This window comes from Molothrus ater, chromosome 3, assembly GCF_012460135.2.
Source record: "Molothrus ater isolate BHLD 08-10-18 breed brown headed cowbird chromosome 3, BPBGC_Mater_1.1, whole genome shotgun sequence".
Classification (NCBI taxonomy): Eukaryota; Metazoa; Chordata; class Aves; order Passeriformes; family Icteridae; genus Molothrus; species Molothrus ater.
Genome location: NC_050480.2, coordinates 30883537 through 30907555, shown reverse-complemented (window position 1 = coordinate 30907555; position 24019 = coordinate 30883537). Strand labels below are relative to the sequence as shown.

Sequence of the window (24019 nt, the reverse complement as noted above, 5' to 3'; positions counted from 1 at the left end):
GGAGGATTTGGCTCAGTTTCCAGGCACTCGGGGCGGTTGCCGCTGCTCTGGAGTTATATCGGACAAAATGTCCTGAGGACTGTCAAACAGCATCTGGGCAGTGCTGAATCCGCTTTTCATTTCTAGGGGGGATGTGAGGGAGGGCCCTGGGTATCCTGCTGGGCTACTGCAGAGAGGAAAGTGATTTAACCTGACCCAGAAACCTCTGTGGAGCCTCACAAAAGCTGTGATGATGACAAAATAGATTCTCATGAGGCTGTATGGAAAACAAACAAACTGGATACAGGCAGCCTGTTGGAAAAGAAAGGATCAGAGCGGGGATCAAAGACTTTTCAATGACAGCAATTCTATTCAGTGAAATGTGCCCCAGAGCAGCAGCTACAAACCCACCTACTTTGTGAGGTTTGAGATTTTGAGTGTTTGGAGACTGCAGTCATGATGTGTACCCCTGCTAGTGATGCTAAACAGAAATGAGCTCTCCAGTCACCAATTAATGACCCCTGGGGTTTCCTTCCCACAATAAAAAAGCACACCTGAATCTCCTCCCAGCAGACATGAATCCTGAGTGCAGCAGATGAAAACACAACTAATGGCACTAAGATTTTCTTGAGGAAAAATCTTGCAGAGGTATATGGCACTCAGACAGTCAACACCACTGACCAGCAGTGGCAAAGGGATGTTGTTAACTGGAGCAAGAGGCGCATTCCTTTACCCACACTCCCCTTGTTGCATTAATAAGGAGTAATTTAATTGGAGTGACACATTCTGGAAGGCTCAGGCAGCCAGCACAAAGTATCCTTGAAATTTCTAAATTGAATAGGCATTAATTTCTGAGCATAGAAAATCCTGCATCCTAACACGAGGGGATTCTCTACCACGCATCTTCTTAAGAGACAAAAAGCAGCACACCGCTAGGAATCACTGATTGCTTTGGAACAAAAGACTGGATCTTGATCACACTTGGTCTATTGGAAAAAATAAAGCTAAACACAGTGATATATATATCTATATGGTGCTGTGAAATCCATTTTTATATTCAGGCTACAAATACCAGCACAAGGATAGGTTATCTATGACCATCTGTTTTAAAATGCAGCCTCCATCAAAATTTTTTCTAGAAATTGAATGCAAATTTGCTGCATGGGTAAGAACTAATAATATATTTAAGCAGGAGCTAAAGGCTATTTTCTGTACCAGAGACAGAAGAGTGAGACCTTTTGCGGTTTGATGCATTATGGAAAGTGAACGAATCCTGCTAATATGATGTCATGCTTTATGCTTGCTTGGAACAGATATGAATGTCTCTGCAGGGTGGCAGATACAGGGTTTCTGGAGAACAAACCTATTGGTAAGGGCACCACCTCTACTTCAGTTGCTGTGTCTTCTTAAAAGCCTCCCTGCTTCTTTCAACCATTTTGTCACATCAGAAATGCCTCCATCCCAGAAATATCCCACTCTCCAACATGATTTTCCACTAGACCATCCTGAAACCTACAGGAATAACTGTAGGTTTTTGTCTGTTGCCCCCAGGAACAGAAGGGTTGAGTGGATCAGGCAGTGTGTTGTAATTACAGCTTCTGGGTCCTCCCTGTGATCATGACACAGAACACAGTCTTGGATGCTGTCCATCCTGCTTTAGTTTCTGAAAGGCCTAAGCATCATATATAGTCTTATTTCTCCCATTCCTGGGAGTCCTGTGCCCTTTGTTGCACATTTTCAGCCATGCCTTTGGGTACCTGCCCGAGGGTCTAAATCTGCCACGTGCCTCTGTTTTCCTCAGAAAGTGGCTGAGAACTTATACAACTCCAGTTCAGACAAAGCAGGGCACACAACCTCTTTTGTACCACCTCATCTCAAAAATAGCACAGCTGGTGATGTGCTTGACAGCGTTGTCTCCAAGATATGCTGCCAGGACCAGTATCAAAGATGCCTGACACAAAAAACTCTACCTCTGGCTCACCAGTAGCCTCCAATTCCACCAGTGTAGGATAAATTGCACTGTGGGTAGCTCCATAAGGGTGGCAGCAGCCTGCTTCCCAAGGGTTAGTCCTAGCGGATAAAAAGCCCAGGATGGGCAACATCAAAGGAAGCTCCTTGAGTCTGTGAAACTCCTTGCCACAGAATCCACGAAGCATCTACAAGTCCGAAATCAAAACAAATTCAAAAGTAAATGGACAAATTCCTTGGAGAAAAAGACACTATGGGCTATTAAATGCAAAGGCATAACCTTGTATCACCTCTCCCCCCTCTTCACCCTTCTGCTTTGCTCTTTTTGTGTGATATTCACATATTTGAGATAAAGCCAGTACTGTTCCTGGAGGGAGATCATCCCTCAGGCACTTTTTGGTCTAGCTGAGGTCACATCCTATAAAAAGCAGAAATGCATATAGGAATGCAAATTATTTTCAACTGTCTGCTAGTGTGCATGGAATAACATGCTGCTACAGGAACTGTGGCAGCTCTGGCCTTGTGCCTCTTTGCCTTGCTCTGCCATGACACACATCCATGGGTGAGCTCTCCTTGGAGCATGGGATCCATCACATGAGGGTGGGTCTGAAACCCTCAAGAGCCAAAGTCTGCCGGGATGATCGGGCAGGGGGTGTCTGAGCGGTAAGCAGTGAAATTCCAAGCAGGCTGCTCCTGCTTGCTGCTGTTCCCATGGAAACAGGGGAAAGGCGAGAGGAAACACATCCCCAGCCTCTTTTGAAGATGAGCTCCTTCAGCAGCACCCCCGGCCATCACATCTATTCCCATAAGAAGCAGGGGTTGGCAACTCCCCTCGGATGCATCTCCTTGAGTGAGACCATCAGGCCTACACACTGTTCCTTCCTCATCCCAGGCAACAGCAGACAAGGCCATGCCGATCATCCCATTGCCAAGGCTGAGCCTCAGAGCTCAGAAAAAGAGAAGAAGTTTCCAGCAAATTCTGCAGCTTATGCTTCTCCCCAGTTTGGATCTGGGGAAGCACCTACAGAGACACCCGATTTCCTGACTATGAAGGAAGCTGGGCTTTACCTACAATATCCAGATCTTGACAAGTACGGACCCTTCCCAAACTCTGTTTGTGTCCCCGTGTGAGTTTAGGCTGAGGGTCTGAAGAGACTTTTCCACTCATCTCTGTAACTAAGAATGTTAGCTCTGTGGAGATATAAACTGCAGTTGGCTCTGCAATAGCTAGCTGAGAACCTTTGGGCCCGGTGCAGATCACAGTAGGGAAGATCCTGCCCAACCTAAGGTTTTTCCGTGAGTGTCAGCATCAACACTGACGGTCAGCACTACCCCACTACGCCGACCAGCTGGGGTACCCACAGATTAGAAAAGCAGACGGGGCACATGTAAAGTGCTCCCGGTTCTCCCGCTTCATCCCGAGGGAAGGAAAACCCACGGGACCCCTCACCTCTCCATCAGCTGGCCAGCTGGGACCGAAGACAGCCTGACGACCCCTCGGCGCGGCTGAGAGCAGGAGCTTTCCCCGACAGCGCCGGGCGGCAGCTTCGCTCCCGGTGGGGCTCGGGAGGGGCTTCTGCACCGGGCTCTCTCCCTCTCCGCTGCCGGCCGGCGCCTCAAGGTCACCCGCCGCTCCTCTCGGGCGGGCGCGGATCCCGCCGTGCCCCCATCCCCATCCCCATCCCCATCCCGTCCCGTCCCATCCCGTCCCGTCCCGTCCCGTCCCATCCCATCCCATCCCATGCCCGTGCCGTTCCCCCCGCCTCCGCCGCGGCCCTCCCACCGCGGCTCTGCCCGCCCTCCGCCGCGTGTAGCGGCGCTGCGCTGCGGCGGGGCCGGGGCCGGGGCCGGCGGGCGGCCAGCGCTGCCGCCGAGCCGCGGCTGGGGGCGATGCCGCCGCGCCGCCCGCCCGCCGCGCCGCCCCGCCGCCCGCCCGGCCACCGGCGAGGCAGCGCCCGGCGGCGGGCGGGATAATGCGGCTGCCCAGCCCGCAGGCACCGCCAGCGGGGCGCCCCCGCCGCCATGTCCCCCCCGGCCTCGGCGGCCGCCGCCAGCGAGGGAGGCAGCAGCACGCCGGTGCCTCCGGAGGAGGAGGCGGAGGGGGCCAGAGAGGAGGTGAGCAGAGCGGCCGCCCCCGGCCCGGGGCTGCCCCCGACCACCCTTCCCTCCCCGGGCGCTTTGCACGGCGCGGTCATTGACCGCCCCGCCGCGCGCCGGGCCGGGCTTTGCCCGCCCAGGTACGGAGCCGCTCGCTGGGAGCCCCTCTCGCCCCGCTCCGGCCCCGGGGATGCGATGCGGGCCGGGGGGCAGTGGGGTTCGGGGGGCGAGCATACCCAGCCGTCGGTCCGCGCCGCCAAAGGGCTGCCCCGGCGCGCCTCTTCTCCATCGCTGCCAGTCACCTGGGGATCGCTGCGGAGCCTCCGGGGCTGGAAGGGAGGCAGCAGCCAGCGCCGTCCGGAGCGGGGGCCGGAGCTGGAGTGGCCGGGATGGAGGAGCAAGGAAAAAAATCAGAAACGAGAAGCGCGGGGCACCGTTTGGGCTTACAGCCGCGGGCAGAGCTTGTTATGCTTGGGAGGAGTGGACGTGGAGACCCCCTCCTTGCTGTGCGCTGGCTTCTGGGGGCACCTAGGATGTGGCACAGCTGCCTGGGTCGCTGTGAGGCAGGACGCGGTGGGCAGCAGGGTAGAGGGCTTGGGGACATGGCAAAGCCAGGGGCTGTTGCTGGCTGGCGGCTGCTCCCAGCTAGAGAAGTGGAAGGTGCAGACTGGGGCAGGCCAGGTACCAGCACAGCCCCTGTGCTGCCTCCAGGTGTGCTGCAGTCTCCCTCAGCAGATGACTTTTCTGGAGTCCAGGCAGCAGACGCCAGAAAGGGTCAAGAGCAGGGTGCCCTGTGCCTTGGGAGCACCGCCGGGAGGCAGGAGTGCCAGCCCTTTTGTCTGCTTCTACAGATCCTGCTTGCAGCTTGGGCTTCCCAAGAAGAGAGAAGGCAACTGCTCTGACTGGTGGGACTCACTTTATGCCATGGGGGTGCTGACCCATGGAGGGCAACTAGGCAGTGTAGGAAGGCCAGTGTTCTGCTGCAGGTGGTGGGCTGCCCCGTCTGGTGAGACCACAGCTCAAAGGGCAGCTTGGGGGGTACTCAGAAACTGGTGCATCACTTCCCCTTCTGCTGATGAGGAGCTGCAGTTTGTGAGTGCTGCATAATCCTGGTATTCTCTGCCTCCTTGGCTTGGGCAGAACATGTGTGCCCGTGCACAGTTATTCTATATATACAGATTTATATTTAGATAGAAATAATTGCAGGAGAGGAATGCTGAAGTTCAAGGACTGGGAAGCTGTACAAATACTGTATACTCTGTGTCTGTTCCTCTCTTCCTGCCTGCATTCAACAACTCCTGATGATCTGAGCCCAGCTCTTCAAACAGATGCTGATGAGGGTAGCCAAACTGTGAGGTGCTTTTTTCTCGTGAGGATGTGCTTGTGCCCTACTGTGATGTGGTCTCTTACTGCCGGTGCTCTGGCAGTGCTGATTCTCCTTTCTAGATGGCACAGACTTTTCAGAGGTGCCAGAGCAAGAGCCAGTTTGGGTGAAAGAAGTGTAGCAGGGGCAGTGCCCAGACGAGTTTCCCTCACCTACAGTGCCCCCTGGCTCGCAGGGATTATAAGGTTGTCTGGGCACCACAGTTACTCTGTGGTGGCTGCCAGCGAGAGTGTCAGTATAACACACCATGGGAGCAGGCAGAAGGGCTGTAGTCCATGACCTGCCCTGTTTAGGCTAAGGGCATCCTTCTTGTGGCCAGAAGCTATCACAGACTTGCAGGAAGCAGCTGATGGAGGAGAGGGAAGCTGCAGCCTCTCGTGATGGTGCCATGCTTGCTGGTGTCTCACCTGATGCAATGAGGAGAGACTTTAGTGGCAATCTTGGATTCATGGGCTGACCTAGTGCAATCCTCTTGTCTTCAGAACTATCAGGAGGGGAGAATGTTCCTCCTCCCCTCTAGTGCCTATGCAGTGCCATACAGGCTGTGCAATGTCCTCGTTTCTATCAGAGCCAGCTGCTGGTGCCAGCATTGCCGAGTGTCCCTGCAGTGTGGCTCAATCCCATGTCAGGGTCCATTGGCCAGGGCAAGTGGGAAGCCAGGGGAGATGTCTGGAAAATGGGAAACTTACCCTGTCCTGTTTGAAGGTGTCTCATCTTGATATCTCAGTTTGCTGTGTCTAGGAGCCAGGCAGGGCTTCGGGTGCTTCTCATCTTGTCCCAGTAAGGCAAGTAGCAAGAGCTACTAACCAGAGCTGACTGAGCCCTTGTTCCATCTTGGCATCACATGCCTACACCCACACTTAGTGGTGGTGAACTGAATTTCACTCCTCAGTTCATACTTGGAGGGTAGGAGACGCCAAGGGACAAGCTCTTCAGCCTGGGAACAAGCAAAAGCATGTCCTCGTCCTGCTGCTCAGGAGGGATCTGATGGAAGGAAGCAGTCCTCCTCCAAGCTGCTGTGTGAAATGGAGACCTTGGTACCACTGCAGGAGCTGACTGCTGGCAGGATTCCCTGGCTTGTCGATGCTCAGCCTTCCTCTGTCCTCTGCAGTTGGCAACCCTGCCAGCCTGGGACTGAGCCACCTCTTGCTTGTAGGCAGGTAGTTCCTGAACCTGGGCTGTAGGCATAGGGTGTGTGATGTGGGTATTTGCTGGGACCATCCTGGCCAGGAGTTGCCAATGTTTGTCCAGAGCCTTCGAAGACAGTGGTAATTCCTAGAAATGACTGGATCCTCCCTACCTCCCTTTTTCTGGGGATTTGAGGTCAAAGGAATCAGGGCTTATTCATTTCTTGCATGATGTAAGTGAATCCTGGGGAAGAGCCATGGAAACTGATGCTCAGGAGTCCCTCTGGAGTCCCCTGCAGGCTGCTGCCACCACCTGGCACTCGGGAGCTACCTGGGCCTTCAGGCTGCTGCTCTGGGGCTTTTTTTGGGTTGTTTTTTCAGCCCTCTAGAGGGCTGTCTCTAGGACTCCTAACCCTCTGAATCCCAGGCTGTCTCGAAATATGAAGGTTTAGCATTCTGGAGGTGAATCAGAGATTTCACAGAGGTTTCTGCAGGGAGAGGCAGGTGAGAGGCATGGGAGGTAATGACATGGAAATGCTTGTTAAAAAAGGGGACAGTGGATGGGGCCAGGGCCAGGCTGTTACTGGGAGTAGCTTGAAGGACTTGATGGGTTTTAGTATTCAAAGTTGCAGGGTCAAGGTTGCAGGGGTGATTAAGGGATTTTGACCCATGTGCTGGGCAGGTTTGTCTCCTTGAGGCTGTTTTTTCAAAAGAGGATCCCCCAGACCTCAAAGGAGTTTAGTGCAAGCAGTGTTGGGGGTCCTCTCTTCTACTGCCTCTGCCCTGTGCATTGTGGGTGTCTCCTTTTGCTTCATGGCTGGTTGTGAGTCATCCCCTCCATCTCTCCATCCCTCCATCCCTCCATCCCTCCATCCCTCCCCACGCATCCTAAGCAGCAGCTGCAGGTGTGGGCCTCCATCTCTGTCCGCTTCAGGGGCAGTGTCAGAGGCCAGTGCCAGGCAGGAGGGAGGGGAGGCCCAAGGAGCAGCCCCCCCCTTGCCTTTCTCGAGCTGTCTCAGTTAGTGCCCGCTGTGGGTTGCACCATGTGTTCCTTGAGGTGAACTGAAGCACAGGGAAGGGAGCTGGTTGGGATCCCACAAGAGGTCTGGCTAAGCTATGGCCAGCCTTGCCCCCTAGCACTGCAGGGATGTTCCAGTGCACCTGCAATAGCAGATTTGCTCACCACTCTCCAGTGCTGGAGCCTGAGCAGTGAGGGAGGCTCCCGGTGATGGAGGGAAACCCTCTTTGCAGTGAATTAGGGCAAGTCTTTTGCCTCATTCCATCAGACTGCAGCGGGCAGATGACGATGGCATTTATATCAGTGCCTGCTCTCCTCCTAGTGACACTGTTGAGACAGATTTCTCTTTCCCCAGCTTTTTCATCTGCTTGTTTGCTATGCTGGACTTAACCAAGCTGGTTAAGAGCTCAAGGAGACAATCTTATTCAGCTGCTTCTGCGGAGGAATCTGTGGAGCTGATTGTTTGCTCCTGTGAGCCCTTTGCAGCCTGGGAGAGGAGCAGGGATGCTGCAGTTCCTACTGGGATTAGACTCTGCATCTGGCTCCTCCTCTGTCTCTGCTGTGGCTGTATCCCGTCACTGGCACTTGCTCAGCTTTCGGAGCCCCCACCAGAGCAGCTGAGGTGTGTGTGTTTTGCCTCAAAAGCCTAGGACAAGGCTGGGTTGTAAACAGTTTACAGCAGGGGTTAGTGTGACCCTGTAAAAGCGCTGCAGTATCTAAATACTGCGTAGTCCTAGGAGGAGACTAATGCATGGACTAGAGCCCTGCTAACACAGTTCCTGGAACCAAGCCTGGGCTGCATCGTGCTCCCTGCCCTGGGTGGGTAACCGCAGTGGGGCTTGCCTACATCTCTGCAGGGTGGCAGCCAGCATCTCCCTTCTCCTGCGACACAGGCAGTGCAGAATGTCACGGGCTGGGGACTGACTGTGAGGTGGAATTTGCTTTTCTGAGACAGACGTGTCCAAAGATCTGTCATTCTGGTGCCCCTTCCCCAGCTGGCAAATGAATGAGCTGGATGCTTTGCTTTATTCCTTGTGCTCTGTTTGCATATCTACCTCCTAAACAAGGTGCTGTTTCTCAGCATTCACACCCCACAGACACCCCAGGTTTGGCATGTACCACTCCAAGGGCCCTGTTCAGACCCTCCCCATGCTCCTCCTTTGGCTGAGCTGCTCCTTTAGATCCTCACAGTCAGAGCTGCCGCTGCCAGGGAAAGCCTGCAACGCAGAAGGCAGCAGTGAGAGAGGAAGCCTTTAGCTGCCTGGGCAGTGGTACTGTACTCCAGCATGGGAGAGCTGTGCTGCAACCAAGCAAAGAAAGAGGGGTCTGAGCAGGCTCTGGTAACTGCAGCCTTGACCTCAGGAGGGAGAGCACAGCTCAGGTGGCTCTGCCTCCTGAAAGGCCCCCCACTTCTTCTCCTCACTCCCTTTTCTCTTACCTGGGGTTGCCTCCTTGCCCCATGACTGTGAGGCTGCTGCAGTGGTCAGTTGCACCGGGAAGACTGGGCTGCACATGTGTCCGTGCCGGCACTGCCAGCAGGGCCACCCTGCACCTCTCTGAGCTGCCTGCAGGCCAGCACCACCCCACCTGCCAGCCCTGGGCTCTGTCTGTCTGTCTGTCCCCAGGTCCTGCTCTCAGCTAGTGACTTCAAAGAGAGGAGCTCAGCATTTCTGATGGCTGGGAGTGCCAGTGGGATGTGCCACCATTCCCCTTGCCAGCAGTGGTGTCTCTGGATGTGCTGCCTGCTCTGCTCATCATGGGCTGGCTGTTGGGGTGGGCAGGCAGGGGAGCTCTGTGCTTCTAGGAGGGAAACCTCTGCTGGAGATTTGGGCAGGATCCATGAGTGCAGCGACAGACGTCCCAATGGCAGGCTTTGACAAGGGTGGGGAGGAAAGATTGGCCTGTGGGACTCTAGAGCACCAAGCCAGGAGTGAGGGGCTCTTCAGAAGAGCAAGATGCATTTCTTAAATGAAAGAAGAGGCCCAGGTCTGTTCCTAGACCTGCCAGTGCCCTTGTGATTTCTGGTTCTTGCTTTAATTTTCATTTTCATACCAGAGTGAAAGTGCCCCTCCTGCTTCCTAGCAGTGTGAGCCCATTCAGTTGTTTGGGATTCCTGGATGAGAGACCTCTCCAGCCCAGCATGCTGAGGAGTGGAGAATAATGGAGCCAGGCTTGAACTGCAGTGCTGTGAGCAGTGTCATTACAGCTGGTGTTGGCCCCTGCCACAGCAGAGCCCACCTCTGGAGGGCTCAGGAGCTGCTGCTGCCTGCAGGTGCAGAGGGAGAGCAAAGCTTGAAGCCTCTGAGTGAATTTGGTGGCATCTGCACAAGGCTGGGGTTCTTGACCCCCTCTCTCAGGTTGCACCTTTGGAGATTGCTGGATGAAATCTTCTGTATAAGAAAGCAAATAGTTACTTTGTCTGTTCTTTCTTTGGGTAGGATGATGTCAGATCTCACAGACAATGGATCGATATTTGGGACTTCAGAGTATTGCAGAGTGACAGAGGTTTCCTTAACCAAGTTTTTTTCATGGGTTTGTGTGAAACCCTGCACTGTACTGTGGTAAAGGCACCAGTGCAATCCCTTTAAAAAGTCGTGTTGCTGAAGTTCTGCCTTTTCCTCACCATGAAAGACCTAAGAGCAATTTTTTCAGAAGTGTGGACTGTCACATCTGAATCCCAGTGCAAGCAGGCACATTTGCCAGCAGCTGTGAGTGGCCTCTTGCACTCCTTGCTGCTGCAGATTAGTAGGATGCTCCTTCCTTCCAGTCTGAACACTTTTTATGATATTACTCCATATTTGCTTTCTCTCCTACCAGGGATGGCTCCATTTCAATAGTGGAAAAGTACTTTCTCATTGGTATGGTTTATAAAGCACTTGAGAAGCACTTCAGAGCTCCTTAGGCTGCCAAGTGTTGTAGTGGGAATTGTCATTAGCAAACACAGACCTTCCCAGCTGCAGAAGGTCTGTTTCTCCATCTGACAGGCACACCGGGCAGCTTGTGCCGCCCTGGTGGAGGAATTGCAATGTTGCTGTTGGTCATTACTGGGAAGCAGGGAAGAGACTCCTGTGCAGTGGGATGAGCTGTGGTGAGGGGCTCAGGTGGGATGACATCAGTTAGAGCTGTCTGTACTGGTGGGGTGGGTGCAAGAGCTGAGGAATGTGGAGGAGATCACCCAGACTCTTACCTGGTGCTCCAATAGCTCTCCTTAGGAAATGGCAATGGTAGGGTTTACTCCCTGCTGGACAAGGGAGATGCTCAGGGTGTGGCTGACAGAGTTGTCCTTTGCCTCTCTCCCCCCATGTCCAGCTGGGCTCTGTCTGTCTCCCAGGGAGGGGCAGAGCACCAGAAATGGAGGTGATAGTTGCCTGCACTGCATGACTGTAATTCTGTGAGAGATCCCAGCCTCTGCCCTGCCTGCTGAGGCCAGGAGCCCCATGGCATCTGCTGTTTGGTCTCTGTTCACAGAGCTATAGGTGCTACCACAGCACCCTGCTGCCTGCACCCCTTCCCCTGCCGCTGCAGCCTACTGACTCCTCTCTTGTTTTCTCTCTCTTCTTCCTGGTGCCCCGGAGCAGCAGCGGCCAGTGAAGCAGTCTCTCAGCAAGTCCCTGTGCCGAGAGTCCCACTGGAAATGCCTGCTGCTGTCCCTCCTCATGTATGGCTGCATGGGAGCCATGACTTGGTGCCACGTCACCAAGGTGACCCGGCTGACCTTCGACAGCGCTTACAAGGGCAAGTCCATGATGTACCATGACAGCCCCTGTTCCAACGGCTACGTCTACATCCCCTTGGCTTTCCTGGTGATGCTCTACGTGGTGTACCTGGTGGAGTGCTGGCACTGCTACACGCGCAACGAGCTGCAGTACAAGGTGGACGTGGAGAGCGTGCACGAGCGCGTGCAGCGGATGCAGCAGGCGACCCCCTGCATCTGGTGGAAGGCCATCAGCTACCACTACGTCCGCAGGACCCGGCAGGTCACCCGCTACCGCAACGGGGACGCCTACACCACCACCCAGGTGTACCACGAGCGGGTCAACACCCACGTGGCAGAGGCCGAGTTTGATTACTCCAACTGCGGGGTCAAGGACATCTCCAAGGATCTCATCGACCTGGAGAGCTACCCAGCCACACGGCTCCGCTTCACCAAGTGTTTCAGCTTTGCCAACGTGGAGTCCGAGAACTCCTATCTGACCCAGCGGGCCCGCTTCTTCACAGAGAACGAGGGCCTAGACGATTACATGGAGGCCAGGGAGGGGATGCACCTCAAAAATGTGGACTTCAAGGAATACATGGTGGCCTTCTCTGACCCAGACAACCTGCCTTGGTATGTATCTCACTATGTCTTCTGGGTGGCAGCTCTGCTGACCTTATCCTGGCCCCTGCGGGTGCTAAATGAGTACCGCACCTCCTACGTCCATTACCACGTGGAAAAACTCTTTGGGTTCGATTATGTGGCGGTGACGCCGGCCGAGGAGCGCTCCTTCTGCCGGAGGATGCCCCGTGTCAACACGGTGGACAGCACGGAGCTGGAGTGGCACATACGCTCCAACCAGCAGCTGGTGCCCAGCTACTCGGAAGCGGTGCTGATGGACTTGGTGGGGCTCTCCGGCTGCACCAGCTACTCTGCCTGCCGCTACGGGGGCTACCGGCAGAACTGCGAGCGCTGCCACAGGACTATAAGCAGCTCCTCCATCTTCTCCCGCAGCGCTCTGAGCATCTGCAACGGCAGCCCCAGGATTCCCTTCAGCAGCAGCCGCTTCTCTCTGGGCCGCCTGTACGGCTCACGCCGCAGCTGCCTCTGGCAGAGCCGGAGTGGCAGCCTGAATGAGCAGAGCTGCCCCACTGAGCAGACACGCCTCTCCAGCCAGGTGACTGTGGAGGAGGAAGACCCCCCTCCTTATCAGGATGCCCTCTACTTCCCCGTCCTCATTGTACACCGCAATGAAGGCTGCCTGAACCACGACCACCGTCACCTCCACCGCAATGGGTCCTGCGTGGAGACCTCACTGTGAAAGCAGAAGGCGGTGAGATCTCATTGTCCATTGCCCAGCCCAAGCCGGCGCAGGATCTGGGGAGAGGAGCACGAGGGGGATAGCCCAGGAGGACATCAGGATGGAGTGGACATGGCATCCTGCTCTGGCAGCCAGCGAAAGCTTCCCCCGCTGTGGCTCTGACCTCCTCCCCAAGGGGTGGATGCTGATGCTCCCCCTGACATGGCACAGAACTCTCGACCGATCACCACATGCAAAAAAAAAAACAAAAACAACCAAACCAACAGCAAGACCATAATTCATGGTATCAAGACCCAAAGGGGGGAATAAGACAACAGGCCTGATGCAGGGAGGGGGTGGCTTTGGCTCCCAGCCCTGGCTCCAGGCTGGCTCGTGCTCCAAGGAACCAGCAGCCACCAAAAAGCACCCTGCTGCACCCCTGCCCACCCTGCTTCCCACACTGGAGCGAGACCCCTGACAGGGTGGAGGAGAGCAGGCCCCTTGGAGCAGGGTGTCGCTGCCTGTGACAGAAGGTCATGGGTGCCCAGGCACGTGGAGCTCAATGGCAGGTTAGAGCAAAGGCTCAAAGCCACGAATCCACCTCTTCCCCTTCCCCCGACCATTCCCCACCCTCCCCACTTTTTTCTTTAGACCATGCTCCGACTGTTACTTTTTTCTCACTGCTGGGAATGGCATTTTTGCCTCCAGAGGATCCCATGCTCAGCTCCTTAGGAAGTTTCGGTGTGCCAGCTGTGAGTCAGCATCCCCTTGATAAAGGGTTTTCTGTTTGGGCATGCAGCACCGGGGAAGGGATGAATGTGCAAATCCAGATGGAGCAGAGATCTGCAGCACTACTGATGTGTTTGCTGGAGGAGGGCTCAGCTGGAAAGAGAAAACAGGAGGCCCCTGGTGAGCTGGGGATGGGGAAGAGGATGGCACTGGCAGAGACATTGTGGTATCAGGTGGCACATCAAGTGGCTGGGGACCCTTCCTGGCTTTGAAGTGAGTCCTAATTGGTTCAGCCAAGCATCAAGGAAGTCTCTGGTAGGTTCAGCTGCAGTTCACCTATTGATAATGGAGCAGCAGGTTGGTGCAAGTCTGCACAAGTAAATTTTGCATGCGATCCAGCTGGGCTCTGGCTGTGGACTCTGAGCTGCAGGCTCCTGGAAGCCTCATTTTGGCAGAGAGCTCTGAGGGGATAGGAGGAACAAATGCAAAAGTATGCTGGAGCATTGGGAACTTTGGCTGGGGAAAGGAGGATCAAAAGGATTCTGTTTCTGTGGGACCCCACTATTGGTGCAGGAGGCACTGCCAAGAGGGATGCTCTGCAGAACAGAGGCTGGGGATATGTTAGAGGAAAACCTGATTGAAACGAAACGTTTTGCACAACAGAGGTTTTTGCAGGCAGGTGTCAGGCTGTCAGAAGTGAGGTGACTCTTCTGTGTAGCTCATTAGCTACTGGGTTCTTCTGCCTTGCTCTTGTCAGGGCAGGTTGCTCTGAGCTTTGTGCTGCCCCTTCTACCCTACTGGAAAGGATCTCAGTGACACTGGGCAAAGAGCCTTTGTCACTGAAGTTGGAACAGTGTTTGTAGCATGCACACACCCAGCTTTTCCTCCTCCAGCAACACATCCCCAGATCTCTTGCGTCCTTGTTCTCAGAAAAGCTGTCTCCTGAATCAGTCAGCTCTTTGGGGAGTGCATGCCAAATCAGCCAGTGATTTCTCCAGACAGCCCTACTCCTCAGCTTCACCCTGCTTCCTGCATCAGCTGTGGCAAACAAAAGCTAAGAGCAGCACATCTGGGGTGACAAGGTCAAGTCCAGTGGCACCTGGGCATTTGTGCTTGGTGTCTGCCTCCCCATCTGTCACAGAACAGTGAGGCACTGTATTTAGTCCTGCCATCTTCCTCCTGCCAGATATTAATGAGGAGTCTGTCTCTCTCATCGTGCCGCTGTACTGCTTTGCCTCCCAGGTCTTGAGGAGGCTGCAAATGCACCCATGTACCACACTGGTCCTATTTTTAAAGTCATCTCCTGCTGGCAAGCCTGGAGCGGTCAGCACGTGTGGGCATTGTAGGGCTCCACTTTTCATTTCCTCCAGAGCAGTCTGTTCTGCTCTGTATGCCCTGCATATCCCGGTTAGTGTCTCTTGCCCTTCAAGTCAGCTTGTCCTCCTGGATCTGGGGTGCTAAACTACAAACAACAGTGGTTTGAACAGGAAGTCTCTTAAAATCTCACTCTGTTTATGATTCTGTCTTAGCCCTTACTTCTGCCCTTACTTTCACCACCAGAGCTAGATGTTGGCTTAAAGAAGAGGGTCCCTTGGAGGACAGAGAAGATTAAGGTCTCTGGTGTAGGCACATCCCTCTCTGCATTTTGTTCTCATTACTTTTGGCATAGATTCAGGCTGGGCGAAAGCAGCCCTGGGATTTCCTTGCTTAGTAATGACATTTGGCTTGCTGTGCACTCGTGCTTCTCTCTCCAAGGGCCTAATGTAAGCCAAGGCCAATGTGGAGTGTTCTCCTGACTCCAGGGAGATAATGGTGTGTGCTTGTATGTCCCAGTGAATTGAGGCAGTGGAGCTGCAATGGGTCATTAGTGAGGAATGAGGTCCCTGCTTGTCCTTCCTGACATGTTCTCTTTGAAATCTGCACTGTTGCTTAAATTAGGCTGTAATGGCTCATCTTTCTATCTCCAGCCTCCAAGGTGCCTTGGACAGATGGATTTATCTCAGTTTTGGCAGGCCTTTTATCTCCCTGGGGCAAAGACAGTCTTCACAAGAGGGACAGATTAGCAGGGTCTCTATGCCCCTCAGCTTTTAGCACCTGCAGCAGAGTTTCAGGCACCTGTCCTTGGCTCTTTCTGGGGCTTTCCATGAGAATGCCTGGCGTTGTTCCTCTGGCCCCATTTTCACCTGTGAAATCTTATTCTGGAGGTGGTCTGTCCAGGTGGATCTTTGAGGCACGGCTGCTGTTCTGACCCACAGGATCCATACAGTCTTCCTGTTGCTGAAGACCTTCCCCATGTACCTGGTGCCAGCTGCAGCCAGGTCCCAGCTGTAGTCCCAGTGCTTCTGTCTGTGGCTGGTCCAGACCCACAGTACCCTGAGAAGTGGGACCTCTCTAGTCAGTGTTCCCCACTGCATGCCAGGATTTCTCAGAGATCCCATCCCTCATATTCTTGGTGCTACCCAAGTGCACCTGGTAGAACTGCCCCCCTGGTCCATCCCATTCCATTTTCTCAAGGTTGGAGACATGACTCAGGCTCAGGAAAGGGAGATGGTGCACTTGGACAAGGTAGGGGAGCAGGACTGGGCAGCAGGGACAGGAGCTGCCTGGTGGCTTGACAGAGAAGTGATGGAGCTGAAGAGGAGAAACTGAAACCAGGGCTCATCCTGGCATGTCTAGTCAGGCAGGAAAGTTCAGAGCAGAAAACTGGGCTCTCCCTCCTGTCTCCTGGCATGGGACACTATTCCTGGCACGGGACACTACCAGCAAAGAGGGTTTTCTCCTAAGTGTTGGTGAGAGAACGCAGTGCCCTGGGCCAAGGCCAGCTGCTGTAATTCTCCTTATGGCTATGAGCATAGGTACGCAGAGACAGATATATGCTTGTCCCTGTTTGGGCACACAGCCTCTCCGTGGTGGAGTGGTCCCATCTCCTGGCACATAGACACCACCCACCACAGCTCTGGGCTGTGCAGCAGTCAGGCTGTGCTCTTCCTGAGACGTGTGTCTGCTCTCTGCCCTCTCCACGTTGGTGATGACAGTTCCTTTGGCAGCTCATTCGAGGGCTCCTCTCAGGATAGCCTTCTCCCTTACATCTAACCTGAGTTCTCCCTGCTGTAGCTTAATCCCATTACTTCTCCTCCATTGACTGGTGAGTCTGATTGGCTCTGTTCCTTTTTCTCATGGCCTTCCTGACACAAGCAGGCCTCTTATCTGTAGCCTTTCACCAAGCCCAGAGTCTTGATCTCACTTGCCAGACCCTGGCTTGAGTGGTGGTGCAGAAGTTTTCACTGTGTAGTGAGTATGTCAGTCCTGCTCTGAGCCTGGCCCGGGCAGGAGGGCCAAAGGTGCAAGCAATGCCTTGGTCTGTCAGGGTGGCTGTGTCCTCATTCCTGGTGCAGAAGATCTCTTTGAAGTGAGCAGAGCTCACAGAGCTGCTGGCTGCTTACACAAGGAAAGCAGGACAGCACACATCACCCTCTGGGAAGGTCAGAGCTGGGTGCTTGTCAGTATGATGGGGGCAATAATTAGGAGGATCTCTGCAGTCAGATGGCTTTGGTTTTTTCCATACATCATTCGAACATTGCAGTTTTCCATGGGCTGAGAGTCAGGCTCAGCATTGCACTTAGCAGCAGACCTTCCTCATATACCAAAAGGAAGGAGGCAGGAATGCTATCAGCTCCTCTTTGTGACCCTTCATGGTGCTAATGCAACCCAGAAGAGGGATAGTCCTTACTTCTGCAAGGCTGGAGAATTGGTTTGGGCTATTTGGTATTTCCCACTCTTCAATATACTTGTCAGGTACTTCAGAGCTCTCCAGCTTTTCTAAACTAGAGAAAGAGAGAGAGAGAGAAGAAGTGTGTGAGAAGCTCTGGATTACCTGATCATCAAGACTTATCACCACCCATTTATTTATCTTTCAACACAGTGGAAGCTTCCCAAAAAGTGCCTAGCACCTTGCTTGTGCAGAGCAAGCAAATGACACCAACTAGCCAAGTGGTACTTCTTTGAGCCCTCTGTGTGTCATGTCTCACTCCACACCAAGGAGGGAGGTGTCAGAGAGGGCTGTCAGGGTGAGCAGCTGTAGGATTCATTAGGATGGGGAGAGGGAATCTCAGCCTATGGCCAAGGCCAGGCCTTCCAGGCAAATACAGTATGAAGGCTGGGGAAACTGCTGTTAATCTATTGTCAAACAAATGCACCCCCCTTCCTTTCTGCTCCCCTCAAATGCACATTAGAAATCCAGCTGGTCCCTGCCCTCTTTGCTGTCTCTTCACTCAAAAGGCTGCAGAGTTGTTTAATAACTGATGGATGCCCATGGGGTGAGAACTGCAGGAAAAGATTTATGAAGTGGAAGTTTAAGAAAGATAGGTAGCATCAATGCCAGTAAAACAGCACCTGCTGATTAGGGGGTGGGACAAATAATGCCTTTTAAGCTCTCCTTCCAGCCTTTCCAACCGTGGCTTCAGTACTGCTGTCTAATGTCACCAGGGTGCTGCCTTTAGCAGGGGACAGACTGTGCTGCAGTGTGCTCCTGCTCTGCTGCAGTCGCTGTAGGGGCTGGGTCTGCAGTGCCACACCACCAACCAAGATGTTGTGTTACCAAAGCTCTGTAAGTCTCAAGGTGGGATATGTCCTTCTGATCGTGTTTCATTCACATTCAGTGGTCAGAATAAAGTCTGTAGGAACATGATTTGGATCCAGGTAATGTCAGAAATGAAACATGATTAAGTGATAGCTCTATCTGGTGCTGCTGCTTCCTGTGATGCACTTGGGCCTACACTCTCCACTGAGCCAGGTATGCATGGGGACCAAAGGCTGGTTCATAGCACCTGGGACCCCAGTGGGAACTTGGGGCTGAGCCTGCCTAGGGCTGTTTTCCCTGTGGGCATTCTGGAAAAAGTGGAAAGGGGTCATAGTCACACTTCAGGTAGAAATTAATGGGCTATGTTCGTTCCTAGGGGTAACTTTACTGAAGCCAGTGGTACTATACTAATGTGAGGTTGGCTTAGCAGCTCCTCATAGGGGTCTGTCCCTGAGTCCTGAAAGATTGATCTGTCACAGAGATGCTTTGATGCATAGATTTTGTGTTGGGACTTGGCCAACATGAATGAATGTTGAATATCTGTAGTTTCTACAAGCAGTGGATTGAATTGTTCTGCTCTACTGCCTCACAGCTGCTCTGCCAAGGGGAACATTATGGATGTGATCTCGTCAACTCCCTCAAAAGCAAGCTAACAAGCAAATTGACCTCCACAGCACCAGGAGAGGAGCTTTCTCCCACAGGACCACAGCCTTTCTGCCTCTGAGCTCAAAGAGGTCCCAAGGACAGAACTGAACCTGCAAGACCCATGGCCTCGTGGCCTGCCCTTCCTCCTTCCCTCCTTACCTCATGTCTGTCTTGGGGGAGGGACAGTTTCCCTGTGGAGCTCAACAGGCTCCTCTTCCTGCGGCTCGTGAACAGGCTCTACTAACAGGTATATCATCCACCTATGCAACTCTTCCAGAAGCTGCCAGATTTTCAGGAGTCCATTACAGTGTGCAGCATGGCCATCCAGCACTGAGAATAAGCACAGTGGCTGCTGGAAAGCTAAGTGGGTTTTATTCCTCCCCCATTCCCCAGGAAGACTCTTTTTGTTGGGCCATTTTGTTTGTTCGTTCGTTTGTTTGGTTTTTGTAAACTTCATTTGGGGGAAATGAAGCTCGTGAGAAATTGGTGCCCATCCTGAACCCTCCCCAGTCCTTTGAACTCTGTGAATGGATGGATCACCTACTGTGATTATAATTAGTGGATTTTGTAGAACAAAATAACTTCACACACAGACACATGAGGTTCTTTCACTCTCCATCAGCACAAGCTGCTTCTGCAATCTTAGCTACTCACATTAGTGAAAGAAGAAGCCTAGCTAGAATGTGGTGAGATGACGTAGTGCTTTGTACCAGTCCCATGGTCCCAACGTCCATTAGCAGCGCCGTCAGCTGCCGTGACATGAATTCAGACTTTGGATGGCAGCCCATGAACCAGTCAGGGTGAAAATTTGGAAAATCCCAAGCCTGAGTCTATGCACATTTCCAGAAGCAGATGCAGAGGGAGGATCAGCTGAACTCAGGCCTCGCCTCCTGCTCAGCCCTGGCAGAAGCTGGTGCACTCTGTTTGTGCTGCACCTGCCCCCAGGAAGAACCTGTCCCCAGGGGCTGAGCAGAGGGGAGTGAGAGCAGCAGTGTGTCTGATGGAGCAGCACTGCTCAGATGACTGGGGAAACAGCAGTGACAGCCAGACCCCAAAATAACAGGATTTCACTTTGGGAATGCCAACGGCTTTTTCAAACTGAAATGCCACAGGAAGGCCTTAACAGCTGTTAGAAGTGTTTCACATTGCTGTTCCTTGCTTAAAAAAAAAAAATATATTTTTGGTGATGATGTGGGTTTACACTCTCCACTCCTTCCATCTCTGTTAGTAATGTGCCATGCTGGTGGAGAAGGAATGCCCAGAGCAGATCAGGATGGTGGCCCTGTGGCTTTACAGTGGCATAGGTTGATCAGGAATGAAAGCCAGAGTTTAAAATCTTTCTCTGCCCCTGGAGGTGTGACGTGGCTATCCACCCAGATGTGGCAGGGTGGGGTTCTGTGTGCTCCTGCACAGCTGGGATGTGTGGCCCTGCAGAGGGTTGATATGTTTGTGGCTTTGGTGTGGTGACACCCATCCACCCTTGCAGCAAGGGCTTTTCAGGGTGACAGAGCATTGCTTGTTCTTTGTGAGAGGAAACTCCTGACCTGATTTCTGTGAGGAGATGGTGTGAAGTGTCACATTTGCTGCAGAGAGTGGCAGGGAGCAGGGATAAAAGCATGGAGCAAGCTGTGTTTGAGAACAAGCTAATCCACTGCTGGCTGTCTGAAACTGGAGAGCTGCCGGATCTGCTCCCTGGACAATGCTTTCCAGCTCTTCTCACTCTCCCCAAACCTGATGTGCAAACTGTCATTCCTCTGAGCTAGCCAAAGCACTCACTCCCCTGAACTCCTCCGAGGCCGTGCATTCCCCTCATTTTGGTCCCTCCCTGCTGGGTGCCATGGAATGCCAGCAGATGCATGATGACCACAGGCATGCTGGTGGCCAGACCTCACCATCCCCTGCCTGTGCACAGCCTTCCAGCAGCGCTCCCTGCCCTGGCATGCCCACTGCTTGCTTGCTGCAGAGCAACCACAGCACATCCTGCCATCACTTCGTGCTTTCCCAGAGACTTTCGCAGCACTTGTCCTAAGTTAGAAAACAGAAGGCCTTGATGTTTTGGTGGTCCTGGTCTCCAGACCAGGGAGGAGAGGAGAGGTAGGTCAGATGTGTGGCAGTGAGGGAGCTGGGGACAGCATCATGGTGGAAGCAGCATATCTGCTGGAGAAGTCTGCAAACATGGGCTCTGTGCTCTCTGCTGGGGCTGAGGGCAGCTGACAGAAGGCAGAATAGGATGTGAATGCTCAGCAACACATGGGAGGAAGAGAGCTGGTTGAGAACATCTGTAAAAGGCTTTGCAAAGGTGATGGTTTTTACAGGAAACAGAAGGCAAAATGGGGCAGGAGGATGCAGTGCTGGAGCAATGGTGCTGCACGGCAGGGAGGGTGGGGGGAAATGGAGCAGGGCATCCTGAGAAGCTCGGGGACAGAGTGAGCTTTCAAGGCAATGTGTGCATGCTCTGGCTGAGGAGAAAGGCAGGAGGTATTCCCAAGCTGAGGTGCCCAGGCCATGTCGCACTGCGTTGTTGGAGCAGCAATGCCCCCTCCAAGCCCAGCAGTGACAGCTTGAGCACGTGTCATCAACCACGATGGCCACAAGGTGTAAATGTCACTAATGAATAAATTGCCTTGTGCCTTGGAGAGGCTAATCCATCACAGCCAGAGACAGGGATCTGACAAGCCTGGCTATTTCAGGCATACCCTGTAGGGAGGAGGAACGTTTCGTTTCTGAGCTGTCCCCTCCACCTAGGGAAGCCGATGCAGGGCTTGGCTCTGTGCCACTTCCCATCTTCCCAGCCACACGAGCTCAGGCTTCATCCCTCTCCGCTGCAACTGAAGAAGCACGAAAGGATCTAGATTAGCCAAAATTGCCCTGTCAGCAGGGTGGTACATGGGGCTAGCAGGTGATCGAGGTTGGAGGGAAGCTGCTTGACACAGGGCACACCTGCTGTAGGGGTGATGGAATACAGCGGTGGGTCTCCAGTGACTGGAAGAGTTTGTGTTAGTTGTCTGCGTGTGTTTCAGGGCAGGAGTGCTTGGCACTATGTTTTAGAAGCGTGCTGTGTCCTCCTCACCCCACTGTGCTGTCCCACAGGCAGTGCACAGGACCCCCATTTTCAGGACCCTCTGTGTGTGAACCCCAGCCACCGGCACCCTGGCTGACTGTGCAGAGGGCCAGCAGGTACCAAATGGGCAGGGACAGCTCAGCCTAGACAAATGCAGCTCCATGGGAGCAAAGGGAGGCTGAACACAGCAACCATTTCTGTGCACAGCCTCTGCTCATCCTTGTGGCAGCCTGCTCCTCCTCCCCAAGTCGGTGCTCAAAATCAACCTGCCATCCTGTTTGTGGCATATGCCAGTGTGACACCTTGCAAATCGATGCCTGGGTCTCTGTGAGCAGAAACCGCCAGGCTTGGGAAGCTGGCCACTGTTTCCTGCTGCCGTGTGTGCTTTGCTCAGAGCAGCGGGAGCCGGGCTCGCCATCTGCTGTGGGAGGGAGCCAGCCGGGTGCCCCGCTCCGGCCTGATGGGACACGCCCCGCACAGACCGAGGGAGAGCCCGAGGGCCTTTCCCCCTTCTTTACCTTCCGGCCACCCCTGTCTCTCACCTTCTCTCTGGCACAGACCCGTGGGTGAGGGGGTGCTCCCAGCCTGACTGCTGAGTGCTGCTGATGCTGTGTTGGGGGTGGTGGCAGTGCCCAAGCTCGTTCCCTCCTCCACAAATGACCCCCCCCTCCTCAGAGCCTGCCAGTACTCCTTGGAGATAGATCTCATGGGAGAGCTAAGGTTTGTTCTGGCCCTGCACTCAGCACAGAGTGACCAGCTAGTTTACCCACCCTGTGGTGGCTGGACCCGGAGCTGACAAGTGACCCACCAACAGCAGGAATGTTCACACTCCAACAATCTGCTGTTGCTGTCTGGCCAGAGTGTGTGGCATTTGAAATGGTTTCAATCCTTGCAGACTGGCAGATAGATGACTGTTGGTCTTGGGTGTGGGCAAGTGCTGCAGGCTGCTTGGTTTGGACTTTGCTTTTTGGCTAAGAGATGGATGGGAGAGAGGGCAAAGAGTTCTCAGGCAATAGCTACCTGTCCAGGCATTCCTGCATGTGGCAGCCCAGGAGTGGATTTGAAGGGTGCTTAAGTGATGTTAACAGTCTCAAGCTGTTAGCAGGGAAATGAGCAGTGAATATGCTGGAAAGCAAGTCAGAAGTTGTTCTTGTGATGACATGTTTTCCCAAGCCCTTTTCTTTCCGTCCCTTGTCCTCACTCGTTCTGGTGGCCAGTTCCTCCTCATGTGTCTGCTAGCATGTCTGCAGGATCTCATTGCTACCCTCCAAGCATGAGCTTTCATGGCACAACTGGCTGACCAGCTGCAGCCCTGTCCTTGGAGCCACAGGCAGGCTTGCCTAGGACCAGGCCACCCCCATTAAACCCCCACCCTCGCTGCTGGAGCTGTTGCTTCATCAGCCTGATGCTGATCTGGGTCTTTTCTGCTGTTTCTGAACATGAGTTCTCATCTCATTGAGGTGTGTCATCCAGTGAAAATATTTTGTAAATGCAAATAAAAATAAATAAGTATATTCAATACCTCAGGTCTCGAGGATGGGAAACAAGTAGTGGGAGTTGCCCAGGTAGGGAGGTTTCACAGCTGCTACTACTGGTTAGGAATTCCTTTGGACGTGGCCCCTGGAGCATCCATCAGTAGTTGGGAAGGGAGCTACACAAACCTGTGAGGGCTTGGGGCTGAGCCCTGTCAGCACCCCTGCTGCCAGGGCAGCCCTGCACTCCATCCTTTCTGATCTATGTGGACGTGACACGGTGCAGGTAAAGGTCCTGTCAGCCAGGGGCCAGTGGCACCTCGGTGTCTGTATCCATCAGGCAGGGCAAGGCAGAAGCGGGTACGTGGTGAATAAATCCTTTTGTGAACACTGGGAAACGGTTTTTACTTTTCAACTCTGTCAATATGATCTAGCTCTGTCTGTCTCTCTATATATGTACAAACAGTATATCACAATGTTGCCTTTTTTGTTGGAAATATCAAAGTACAAAGATTGTAAACCAAATCGGTGTAATAAAAGTTTCAGATGATTCACTGAGGTGGTTGCCAGCAGTGGGTCTGTGGTGTTGGGCAGGGCTCAGAGGTGTGGGAAGCTCCTGCATTGCTCAGAGGGTGGGAGGGGATGGAAGTCAACCCACTTGCTTAATTCCCTGGTATCTCCTGAGCAGGTAGGTCAGTGGACCAACTCCCTCAAGTCTGTGCCTTGTCCCATCCTCAGGTGACTACAGCATGTAGAGCAAAAGGAAGCTGCTCCGTTTTGCTCCAAGCCCAAGGAAGCTGCACTGTTTTCAAACTTGTGAGCTATGTGGGCCAGCAGTCCTGAAGGGACCCCTCTAGATTGAAGTTATGCAAAACACAGATTGTTTTGGACAAGTTTGCAGAGAAGAGCACTACTAGGTAAGTTAAGCATCTGGCTGTAAAGAATTCACCAGTTGCAAAGCAGGCT

General features: G+C 53.5%; 2 protein-coding genes across 4 annotated transcripts in view; both read left to right on the top strand.

Annotated features, from left to right (window-relative positions):
- Window positions 1-3885: 3885 nt before the first annotated feature.
- TMEM151B (transmembrane protein 151B) lies at window positions 3886-23611 on the top strand. Of its 3 annotated transcripts, none has more exons than XR_004979994.2 (3): window positions 3886-4062; window positions 11152-13136; window positions 18468-23611. XR_004979994.2 is itself a non-coding variant. In XM_036381163.2 (2 exons), the coding sequence occupies exons 1-2, from the start codon at window positions 3970-3972 to the stop codon at window positions 12586-12588; spliced, it is 1530 nt and encodes a 509-aa protein (XP_036237056.1). In that variant the 5' UTR covers window positions 3886-3969; the 3' UTR covers window positions 12589-23611. The 3 variants fall into 3 exon arrangements, 1 of the variants encoding a protein (XP_036237056.1); XR_004979993.2 differs by having other exon boundaries at window positions 11152-13611; XM_036381163.2 differs by having other exon boundaries at window positions 11152-23611.
- A 343-nt stretch (window positions 23612-23954) lies between these two features.
- The window catches only part of RNF8 (ring finger protein 8), a 55727-nt gene continuing 55662 nt past the window's right edge, over window positions 23955-24019 (top strand). The window contains exon 1 of the mRNA XM_036379613.2: window positions 23955-23970. The gene's annotated coding sequence lies outside the window, so the exon portion shown is untranslated. The remainder of the gene's footprint in view (window positions 23971-24019) is intronic.

Coding starts and splice junctions, on each gene's coding strand:
- TMEM151B (XM_036381163.2), top strand. CDS start 3,970: ATGTCCCCCCCGGCCTCGGCGGCCGCCGCCAGCGAGGGAGGCAGCAGC. Junction 4,063..11,151: donor CGGAGGGGGCCAGAGAGGAG/GTGAGCAGAGCG, acceptor GCCCCGGAGCAG/CAGCGGCCAGTGAAGCAGTC.